Here is a 12,232-nt window from a genome sequence, read left to right as displayed (position 1 = left end):
ATCCATATGTTTATCCAATGACCATTTAAATTGTAATCTCAAATTTGCATTTTCACCCATGCCTGATGATCTTTAAGCCTCTTGCTTCACAAGAATCTATCCTCCTTGCCTTGAAAACATTCAAGGACTCTGTTTCCACAACCTTCTTAGGAAGAGAGTTCCAAACATTCCTGATCCACTGAAAGAAAAACATTTAAGTACCTTGATTTTAAATATGTGATCTCTGATTTTTAAACAGAGACCCCTAGTTCTAGATTCTTCCACAAGAGAAAACATTCTCTCTACATCTACCCTGTCAAGTCCCCTCAGGATTTTATATGTTTCAATCAAATTGCCACTTCTTCTTCTAAACTCCAACCAATGGAAGTCTAGCCCATCTAATCTTTCCTTAGAAGAAAACCTGCTCATCCCAGGTCATCAGATCTTTGCTGAAATAAGATGACCAATACTGAGCACACAGTACGCCAGATGTGATTACACCAGAACCCCGTCTAATTGATGCTTAACCTTTCTGATTTTGAATTAGATTTGCGTTGTGATAAATGATAACATTCTGTTAGCTCTCTTAATTCCTTGCTGTAGTTGCACGGTAATCTTTTGCGATTCCTGCTAAATACCAAAAATTCAGGTCTATTTCCCTTGCAAAGACAATGTCTTTTTATTTTCACTTTTTAAAAATTGTACACTGAAATGTAATTCAAACTGTTTTGAACCCCAAGGATTTGCAAAGAAGACTGCTGGACTTTGATACTTTTTGTGAATTCTATTTGTCTAGGCGGCATGGTGGCTCATTGGTTAGCAGTGATGCCTCACAGCACCAGGGGCCCGGGTTCGATTCCACCCTTGGGCGACTGACTGTGTGGAGTTTGCACATTCTCCCAGTGTCTGCATGAGTTTCCTCTGCGTGCTCCAGTTTCCTCCCACAGTGTAAAGATGTGCAGGCTAGGTGGATTGGCCATGCTAAATTGCCCTGTAGTGTTGAGGGATGTGTAGATTAGGTAGGTTATAGGGGTGTGGGTTTGGGTGGGAGGCTGCAACGGTCGGTGTGGACTTGTTGGGCCGAAGGGCCTGTTTCCACACTGTAGGGATTCTATGATTCTATGGAGTTAAGCTGTGATTTCCAACAATGTGCAAATGAACTGGAGCTGTGGGGTTGTTTACAGTTGAAACTGATTAATGTGGACTCGTGGCCAGTTTTGTTTTAAATTCACTCATGGGAGTTGGGCATTACTGGCTGAGCCAGCAGTTATTTGAGTGACACTGGCAGAACCCAAAGTGGATGTCAATGATTAGGATATTGCTGAGCACGTGCTGCTTAATAGTACTGTTGATGACACCTTCCATCGTTTTACTAATGATCAATGATACAGCTCCTCTGCCTCCCAATAATGTGATTTGTTGTCAGGTAGCTGAACAGTTTGGGCTGTGAAGAAAACAGAGAGAAGCTCATCAGACCAGAAGAGAAACCAGCAGCTCTGCAGCAGCCAAAATTTACTTTCTTTCAGTTTTCTGCAGTAGGCCATTTTAATTCTTTACAAAATGTGTATCTTTGTTTCAGCAGATGATGCAAGGTATGACTTTGAGTTGGCTAAGTCAAAGGCTTTTATAAATAAACCAGCCACCCTGTGCCTCTTGCAAACCAGTGGAAGCATTTGACGAAAGGAAGGCTATGGATCAGCAAGGACTAACCCAAAAGATCTTGTGGACAAAGATTACGGAACTTTTGTCCCACTTCTCTGGTATGAACTCATCACTATTTTTTGTATAGTGTCAATTAAGCAAGTGTTTTTAGAGCAGAGGATAACCGTTATGGAACATGATGCATATAAGTATGAAAAAGTTGTACGAACATTAATATAATTTATATCAGTGTATAATTTAACAGCCTTGGTTCAAAGCTGCACTCAATCCTTCAATTTTTTTTCAAATGTAAATTTATACAGCATTTCTATTAAACTCAGTTACTTATTTTAGTTTGCATGCTATTTCAGTTGGAAATGCAGAGTGCTGTACATGTATTCTACTGCTTTTCATCTTATATGTTGGTTTTGCAGAAAAGAAACTATCTGAAAGAACCTAACTCTGGCCTTAACAATGATCCCAATGGGAATGTATGATTCACTTAATTTGGTTTTACAGAAATTAGCTCAGAAATTCTTTTGAAAGGAACCACAATGTTAAACAAAGATTATCTGTTTGATTGCTTGCATAAATTACATTGCTTTTAACATTTGATAGCATGTGTAGATCTGAAGCAAGAACAGGATAAGCTCCAAACATCAGTTGGGCAACTTTACAAATTCAATTCATGAGGCTGCAAATCACAAATGGCTATTTAAAGACAATGGAAGGTTGGTGTTTACTCTAATTCTGTGCCTTTCATGTAAGCTTGCATTAACATTGCCGCTATAATTTGATACAATTTTGACATGACACTTTTGAACCTGTTCAAACTTCCAATAAAATTATCAAGTTAATGGAGTTTAATCAGTTATAATGAAAAAGATAGAAATCGTATTGAAAACAAATATATCATAAAATCAGCTTTTCTTAAAACTTGGACGGTTGAAGTTTTAATCACCAAAACTGTATATTTTTAGAGCGTAGCAAATAAAGCATAATCCAAGAAGAAAGCCCATCCACTACGGCCTATATTTACTTTAGCTTCCAAAGGGCAGGAAAGATTGAATTGCCATTGGACCTTAACATTGAGGGGACCTTAACATCGAGAGAAATCTTGGCTGCACTTTACAGACTTACCTCATTCCCACAAGTGTGCAGGAAGCATCACGAGCCCTTATCTCTGCAGTATTTTCCATTGATATCCTTATCAGGTAACAGTCTGTGATGCTACCTGATCACCCCTAAGGAATCAAGTCAGGTCTGCAGTACACAAGCAAATTTATTTTCACTTGGTACCTGAAATAGAAAGCTCTGGATTTTCCCCACAGCGAGCTACTCAGTTTGGAACAGGCAAAACAAAGCAGAGATTTAATGAATGGCTGAAATCAGCTCCTACAAATTCCAACCTTCCCCTAACATCCTTTTTCACTTACCTTTTTTTTTCTATATTCAATAACGGATGAGGGCATCGCTGGCTAGGCAGCATTTATAGTCCATCCCTAATTGCCCAGAAGGCAGTTCAGAGTCAACCACATTGTTGCAGGTCTGGAGTCACATGTAGGCCAGACCAGGTAAGGATGGCAGTTTCCTTCCCTACAGGGAATTAGTGAACCAGGTGGGTTTTTCCCAACAATCAACAATGGATTCATGGTCATCATTAGATTCTTAATTCCAGATTTTTTTTATTGAATTCAAATTCTACCATCTGCCATCGCAGGATTTGAACCCAGGTTCCCAGAATGTTATCAGATTCTCTGGATTAACAGTCCAGTGATAATACCACTAGGCCATTGCCTCCCCTTGCCTGTTATATTTAAATGAAAATGGAGAAAGGCACTCTGCCCAATTTTTCTTAATTACTATCCCTCTATCATTGTTGACAAATAAAAGCTGAATACAAAGTTTGAGAGACGGGAAGGTGACAGACAGGAATTTATAGACACTTATTTGTTTTCCATGCTACAAGCAAGATCATGGTTCCTTTCCGAATACCTTACAAGTTTGTTGGCTTGTATCCCAGGAACTCCAACCAGCCTAAAATAAGCCCTGCCTCTTTTTAATGCTGGAGTGAGTATCCTACTACAATGCTACTGGATTTTTGACATGTTAGTAGCCACACCATTTTCAGAACAAAGGTTTCTAAGAAAACACCAAAATCTTTGCATAATTCTATAACAAGCAAGATTGAGCTAATTGGCAGAGCAAAACCAATCCTTAACTAAACCATTTCGTCATCTTGACCAGTGCAAAGATTACAGAAAACTTGAAATAGGAAGCTGTCATGTGACATTTCTCATCGTGGAAGCAAAAGTATGAATGGAGGACAAAAATTGAAAATAACTTTTTTATTAAAAAATCATAAAAAAGCTTTCCTGAAATGAACAACTGGTTTCCTTGTGCTATCAAACTTTATGCTGAATTGAAATTGCTGCAAAACCTTAAAGCACATCCAAAGGTTGAGGATATTTCATTCTGTATCTATTTTCACCTTCACCAATATCATCACACGCTTCTGAAATATTTCCAGTTGGACATACTAACAAGACTATGAAAGAATTCAGTGACTCTCATACGTGGAATAATTAGACATATCTTGACAACAGCAATCTTGCCTCTTCCCAAGAATTTTCCCAAAATCCTAGCAGTTGGCAGAATCACTGAATGGGGAATAGCAATATCTTATACCGTCACATTATAAAAAAAGCACTGACACCAGTTGAACTTACGGTCACTTTCAACTCCTTTGTTTGGAGCACTGTCAGTGTCTGAGACCTCTTCCAGTTCTTCTGGTTTTGACAGCTGATTGCTTATGGGCTCTTTGTAAGGTGGAGGCAGTCGCATTGGTGGTGGTATTCCACCTCTATCAGGACGAAAACTCTGAAAGAAGAGCAGACATTACCAGCTATTAAAAGAAAATCAATTTTCTTTAAAACAGTGCTACCATTGCATTAATAACAGCTGGCAGCATATTTATATCAGAAATTACTGAATAACTCTTTAAAAACCATGTCTAAGCAGGAACAAGAGCACCTACAAAGCAACCCAAAGACATGATGTCAAGAAACAGGAGGCACTAGATGCTGCAAAGGCAATGGGCTCCAACAACATCCTGGCAATTATATGGAAGACTTGAGTACCAGTACAGCTATAACACTGGGATCCATCTGTCAATGAAAATCTCAGGTACAGCTTCAATGGCGGTTGCATGGTCGAAATCAGCCCAGCGCAGACCCATGGTGGCAATGATGTCATTCGAGGCAAGATGGCTCCAAAGAATGGCTTCACGATTCCAATGGCAGTGGTGCGGCTCCAGTACATGGCTGGACCCAGGTTCCTGATGGCGGAGGTGGTGGTGTTCTGGCCGTGGCTGCGTGTGGGGACTTGGGGACTGGAGTGTTCGCAGACTGAGGAAGGGTCACCGGACCCAAAACGTTAACTCTGATTTTTCTTCACAGGTGCTGCCAGACATGTTGAGCTTTTCCAGCAACTTCTGTTTTTGTTTCTGAGGGATGGACTTTGTGGCTTTGATTTTCTGGCAGCAAGGACTCATGGCAGAGATCTGGACATTTCCTTTTCTTTCAGCTGTTTCTTTTATTTCTGTTTTCATTTTTAACTGTCTTTTGTCTACTGTGATGGTGCTGAAGAATGGTAACTTTGTACACTTTTCATGGTACTGTTGTATTCCTATACTCGAATACACATAACAATAAAATCTAATTAAAAATCAAGATAAATCTAACCTATTCAATTACTCCATCAATTACTCTAAGCATGAGTAAAGTGATAGAAGGTGTCATCTACAGTGCTACTAAGCAGCTTTCGCTTAGATATGGCCTGTTCACTGATGCTCAGTTTAGGTTACGCGAGGGTCGCTCAGCTCCTGACCTCATGACAGACTTGTTTCAAACATGGATAAAACAGCTGAATCCCAGAGGTTAGATGTGAGTGACTGCCCTTGACTTCAAAGCCGTATTTGACGAAGTGTGACACTGAGAAGCTCTAACAAAACTGGAGTCAATAGGAATCAGGGGAAAACACTCCACTGGTTAGAGCCAGACCTGGAACATAGGAAGATGGTGGTAGTTTTTGGAAGTCAATCATCTCAGTTCCACGACATTTTTTGCAGGAGTTCCTCAGGAAAGTGTCCTTGGCCCAACCATCTCAAGCTGCTTCATCAATAACCTACCTCCATCATCAGGTCAGAAGCGGGGATATTATTTGATGATTGCACAATGTTCAGCACCCGTCTTGACTCCTCAGATATTAAAGCATTTCATGTAGAAATGCCGAAAGACCTGACAATATCCAGGCTTGGGCTGACAAATGGCAAACAACATTTGCAGCACATATGTGCCAGGTAATGACGATCTCTAAACAAGAAAAATTTAACTATTGCTTTTGATATTCAATGGCATAAACAATGCTGAATCCGCCACTATCAACATCCACAGGGGTTACTGCTGATGAGAATCTAAACTGGACTTGCCATATAAATACTGTGGTTACAAGGGCAAGGCAGAGGCTAGGAATCTTGCAAGCAGTAACTCAACTGTTGCCTCCCCAAAGCCTGTCCACCTCTTACAAGGTACAAGTTAGGAATGTGATGGAATATTCCCCATTTGCCTCGATGAGTACAGCTCCAAAACATTTCAAGAAACTTGATATCACATGGGATAAAGCATCCACTTGACTGGCACCACATCGACAGATTTTCTGGGATGGCAAGAACAGCCTATGAAGTGAGACTGCATCAGTTGGGCCTATATTCACAGGAGTTTAAAAGGATGCAGTGGGTTCTCATAGAAACCTACAAAATTCTACCAGGACTTGACAGGGTAATAGGAGGAAGGATGTTCCTGATGACTGAGGAGTCCAGAACCAGAAGTCAGTTTAAGGATAAAAAGGAAGGGTCACTGGACCCGAAACGTTAACTCTGATTTCTCTTTACAGATGCTGCCAGACCTGCTGAGCTTTTCCAGCAACTCCTGTTTTCATGTCAGTTTAAGGATACAGAGATGGGCCATTTAGGACTGAGACGAGGAATTTCTTAACCCAGAGAGTGGTGCGACTATGGAATTCTCTACCACCGAAAGCAGCTGAGACCAAATATTAAATATTTTCAAGGAGTTAGATATAGTTCTTAGAGATAAAGGGATGTAAACATATTGGAAGAAAGTGGGAAGAGGATACTGAGTTGGATGAATCATATTGAATGGCCTACTCCTGCTCCTATTTTCTATGTTACTATTCACTCCCTCCAACACCAATACATGGTAGCAGCAGCGAGCATCATTCACATGATTCATTGCAGAAATTCACCAAGACTCCTCAGACAGTACCTTCCAAACATATGACCACAACTATCTATTAGGACAAGGGCAGTAGCTACATGGGAACACCATCACCTGCAAATTCCCCTCCAAAGCATTCACCATCACGACTTGGAGATATAATGCCATGCTGTCACTGTCACGAGGACAAAATCCTGGAACTTCTTCTCATGCCATTGTGGGTCTGCCTATATGAAATGACTGCAGTGGTTCCAGAAGGCAGCACTCCACCATCTCATCAAGGGCAATTCAGATGGACAATACATGCTGGCCCTGTAAGTGATGCTCACGTGAATAAAGATAATTAACCAAGATCAATTTGTTTTTGCTACAATGCCTCAAATGGCTGTGAGTATAGTTAAAAGTGTATATAAACTCATTACCGAAAGGAGAATGTGTACCTGCTCTGAAATTCTCAGCTGAAATGTAATCATGTTAATCATCTTCAACAAGTTGAGGTCTTCCTCCAATTTCTCCAGCTGTTGCATCTAGTCAATCAGCAGTAAAAAGTTTGCAGTGTCCCAACATGGCTTAGGGGTGGCCCTCTCATCTCTGAGGTAGAAGATTATGGATAAAATTTGCACCCCAAAGGCCTAAGCACATAGTCTGAGATGCTTCTTCAATCCAGTAATGAGGGAGTTATACCTTTCCAATAAGTTGCCAAACTGAGCCCCCTATCGGTTGCCTGGGTCTACATAAATAATACAATAGCACTGTCTGAGGAAGAACAGGTGAGGTCTACCGGTATTCTGGATAATATTCAGTCTTCAAACAGCATCAATATGACAGAATATCCTATCAGGTATCCTGTTGCTGTTTCTGGATCCTTGCTGTGCATGTTGCTGTAAAAAAATGATGACTTTTCAGAAGTACTTAATTAGCTGTGATGTATTTCGGGATGTCTTGGGATGTGAAAAGCAAGATATAAATGCAACAATAACCCAAATCATATATCTGTTTGTACCCTGTATCCTCCATCAATCAATTTTCATCAGCCAAAGGTAATCTCATCTTTAAAATTAATAATTGATCTACCTTCGATTGCAGCTTGTAAAAGACGACCAGATTTTGACCACTTCAGTGTGTGCCCAAAAATATTCCCTAATCCACTCTGAAAAGACCGGAATCTAACTTTTTAACATGCTTAACTTTAATCATGCCATGGAACAGAATTTTTATCAACTATAATTAACTTGTTACAGGCAATTTTAATTCATTTAACATAGCCAAATGGTTGGGAATATTCACAACCCGAGTTATAAAGCAAACATGTCTTTCCAAATTGCAACATGTGCAACATGTGCAATATTTAGCAGATCAAACTCAATTTGGACCCTGGTGGCAGACTTGGCCACAATGAGTCATGTTTTCCGTTGTGTATTAGCTGCAGAGCAGTGTCTGTGGCAGAGATTTTCAGTGATCTTGAAAAATCCACCTATCAAGGAGAAACTATCCCGGAACAAAAAATAAAAGGGTATAGCAGCTTCCTGGGTAACAAATATCTTTCCAAATGATGAAATTCTTGTGGCTACAGAAAGCCTAACTTTTTTTTCTTGTTTATCTATCCCTGTTCATGAACAGTCATGTGCTAGTGTAAAACATTTCAACATTGGCTATATTCCTGCCAACTTATGAAAGTACTGGATCCCCTTCTCCTACTGTTACTCCTACTGTTTCAACCACATGATCATTTCCTACAGTAAAACGTTTACTCGAATTATTCTTTGGTGTACTTTATTGCACAGCAAGTGCCAAATTGCTATGTGGCTGTGAGTCTGTAGATATTAGCAGAAACACTACTATGGAAACACTTCAAAGTGCTTTAGTGTATATCTATAAAGCAAGCCAGTACGTAGTGTTTGAAAGAAAACTTAATGGATATATCAACGCAGAGCACACTGGCATAATGCATACTATACTCTCACATTATACAGTGAAGGGTACTTTCACTTTGAGGATGAGATTTTGGTTACATTGCAGGTAAGATTATTTGAGGCTAGAGTCCATTTAACAGTCTGATAATGGCCAGAAAGATGATGTTCTTGAACCTGCTTGTGCAGTTGTTCAGGCTTCCGTATCTTCTGTCCGATGGAAGAGGTTGAAGGAGGTCATTCCCAGGATGTTGGCTGCCTTTCTGCAGCAGCAAGCCATGTAACTAGAGTCCATGGATGTAAGGTTGGCTTTCATGATGGTCTGGGCTGTGCACAACCTTCTGTAGTTTCTTACGGTCTTGGGCAGAGCAGTTGCCATAGTAGGCTTTTCTGCACCCGGACAGTATGCTTTCAATGGTGCATCTGTAGAAGTTGGTGAGGGGCTACCCAAAACGCATAATGGAGGTTCATCCAGCAATTTGTCCTTCAAGACTCGGCCTCCTTGGTTAGTGGTGGTAATAGACTTGGTAGTAGATATTGAAGTCCTCCACCCACCCACACTGCATCCCATATCCTTGGTTTCTTTATCATTGCACTCCACAGATTAAAATTGATATGAAAATGTCGTTGCTAATTTGGAATCATTGGATAAGCTCCTTCCAAAAAGACAACATGGTGACCAAATGTACAACATGTAATACTACAGATTCTCATAAATTAGGAGACAGCACAGAATCCTGAAATCGCAGTATTTGTATAATCCCCCAGAGAACTGAATATTTGTTTCAAAAGTTATAGATTTTGTCATGATCCCAACTGATGGTAATACAGGACAAACTTTGCTTGTTAGACCAAAACTTTTAATTTTCTCTCTTTTCTTTTTGCTTACCATCAAAGTCAGTTGTTGAAAATAGTCACACGTTCTTCCAGCAAAATGACAAAACTATCACATAAATGAAAAACACATTAGGCCTTACGGCAAGAGGCTCTCTAAAACATTCAAAGGAACTCAGGCTCAGCCAAAAAATAACTTAGGATTCAGTCCTTGTCTTTTTCAAACAGTATTTAATGTTCAGACATGATATGGCAAATCTCTGTGGTGGGTGAAATGAGAAGCCAGACCTTCTGGCCCCAAGACTGGGACAATACCACTCTGTCACAATGGTCAAGCTGGCACAAAAGAGGAGCTGAGGTCTGAGGTAGATCAGCCATGGTCGTGTTGAACAGTGGGCAGGCTTGGGCATACCAAATGGCCCACTCTTGCTCCTATGCTCTTATGCTCTTATAATTTCTGCCCTCTCTTATTCACACTATTCCCGGAACAACTCGTCACTCAGTGTATATCCCAGAATTCACCAACATCCCTTGGGTCTGCATACTTAAAATATAGACTGCACAGTTCCTAACACATGCCCCAGACACGGCAGACAAAAGGAAACTGGTGCCCTTGTTTGTTGGCTGGGCCCTGGAGGTCCTGTTGGAAAGGGTGGTTAACAAATAGGGCGACTTCTCCCCTCCCCGCCAGGACCAGCAGTGGAGGTCATAACATCAGCCCATACCAGCCAAGTCTCAGGTTCCCACCCAGGTCAGTGCAGTCTCAAAAATTTGGAGCAATGCCCAGCCCTGTGGAAAGAAGGTCAAAGTTCTTCTCTACTCCGTCAGCATAAGGGACACCTTCTGTTCTCCGATACCTCACACTCGCTCTGCTACTGTACCCACCTCCCACCAGGGCTCATGCTCCACCACTTTCACTATTGCCTGCAACATCCTCCCCACTTGCTCTCACCCACCCAATCCCCTGGCAGCAGTAACCCTGCATACCCTCGATGCTGCCGCCTCACTGGCTTGGGAACAGTAATAGCTGTGACACCCACATTCATCATCTGTATAATCAGCTTCTCTCTTTCTCATTCCAGGAGGAAAACAATCACAATAGAGCAGAAGGAGTGAAGATGTGTGATCTATTGCCCATCATTCAGTTCCTTATCCCATAGGAGGAGAGGATTCTGAAACTGACCATTCTGAGCAGAACCTGGGTTGGTATTGGAAGCTGTCCTTGACTGACTGTGCTGGGACTCTTTCAGAAAATACTATCTCCCTTGCCTTGACAGAGGCCTGCTGACAATGACGACGAGGTTCCTGGCTTGTGTATGCGCTAATTACTAGACAGTACTAATATGAGCCTGGTCTCTCTGGCTGAGGCGACAAAGCCGAAAAAGGAAAGGCAAGACAATGTAAGGCTGAGGTCTGTGAGCATCCAGGTAGGTTCATAGTGACTGAGCATTATGACAGTGAACAAAAAGCACCGAGATGCGGCCTGGTCCAATCTGTGAGCTGGTGTGCCCCCCTGACTACAAAGTATCCTTCTGCAGTATTACAATGATAGTTGCTGTTGCAGCCTGAGGTGCTGCACTGAAGTGCAGAAGCAACCTACAAGTGGATCAGCTATGTGCCACAAAGACTCAAAGGATGTTACATGTTGGACAACAATGTCTGCGGACTTGGGGCTGGTGGCCATGGAACATGCCTTGAGCGTTAATGCCTAATGTCCAACTTATAGATCCTTTAGAGCAAAAGGTAAACTGGATTAGCCAAGTGCTTGCTCTGGTTTTCTTGTTGTGTTTTCCTGACATTTAGCTTGCTAAGATGAGAGACTGAATATGATGAGACAAGTCATATCATTAACAAGTGTTAATCACCATCAAATGGCAATTTAGAACAATCTAGCAAGAATCTCGCTACACTGCCCACGAGAAGCATAAAAGATGGTGCCAGCTGCTCCCAATGTCGACACAAGTCTCACCATGTTTTGCCACACAACTTGCCATAGTCTGCATCACTCTGACCCCTACAAGATTTCACCCCAAGAATACTGAATCCTCTTTAAAATGCTGAATAACTTCCTGGTAAACTCTGTGAAATTGGAAGATGCTGTTATAGTCACAAATTGATTCCAACTGGTTGCACTGCTCAATAGTGCTGTCTCTTGGGAGATTTTGTGGCTGAGCCTAAGCAAATAAATTTGCTTAGAAACATCAATGAAACTTCACCTTGGGAAAAGCAGTGCAGGATCGAAGGCATTCTGGGCTCATTTTGCAAATCCTGTCTCAGGAGAAATGCCATACCTCATTTCCTTAGCATATGCTTTAACATACTTTACAAGAGCCATTAGTAATAAGTGGTAGCCCATCATCTACTGAAAGTACAAACTGTTGAAATATTATGCAGCATATTATTTGGACAAGTTAAATAAATCAAGATAAACAATTATTAAGGTGTTAGAAGTTCAAATTGTATGAACAATGAAAATGCTATCTGGATTGTCAATATTCTAAGAATATATAGAATACTGTAATGATAGCTATGTCAGCTGTGATTTACTCAGATAAACTACAAGAGCTGTAATTT

General features: G+C 41.0%; 1 protein-coding gene across 1 annotated transcript in view; it reads right to left on the bottom strand.

Annotated features, from left to right (window-relative positions):
- Positions 1-1,358: 1,358 nt before the first annotated feature.
- patj (PATJ crumbs cell polarity complex component) overlaps positions 1,359-12,232 on the bottom strand; it is a 164,387-nt gene continuing 153,513 nt past the window's right edge. The window contains exons 30-31 of the mRNA XM_048602089.1: positions 4,350-4,500; positions 1,359-1,423 (exon numbers count right to left, since the gene is read on the bottom strand). Of these exons, the coding sequence (XP_048458046.1) occupies positions 1,359-1,423; positions 4,350-4,500 (216 nt within the window). The remainder of the gene's footprint in view (positions 1,424-4,349; positions 4,501-12,232) is intronic.

This window comes from Rhincodon typus, chromosome 10 (genome assembly GCF_021869965.1).
Source record: "Rhincodon typus isolate 14 chromosome 10, sRhiTyp1.1, whole genome shotgun sequence".
NCBI classification, from domain to species: domain Eukaryota; kingdom Metazoa; phylum Chordata; class Chondrichthyes; order Orectolobiformes; family Rhincodontidae; genus Rhincodon; species Rhincodon typus.
The sequence above is the reverse complement of the archived record's forward strand: the minus strand, read 5'-3'. Positions and strand labels throughout refer to the sequence as shown.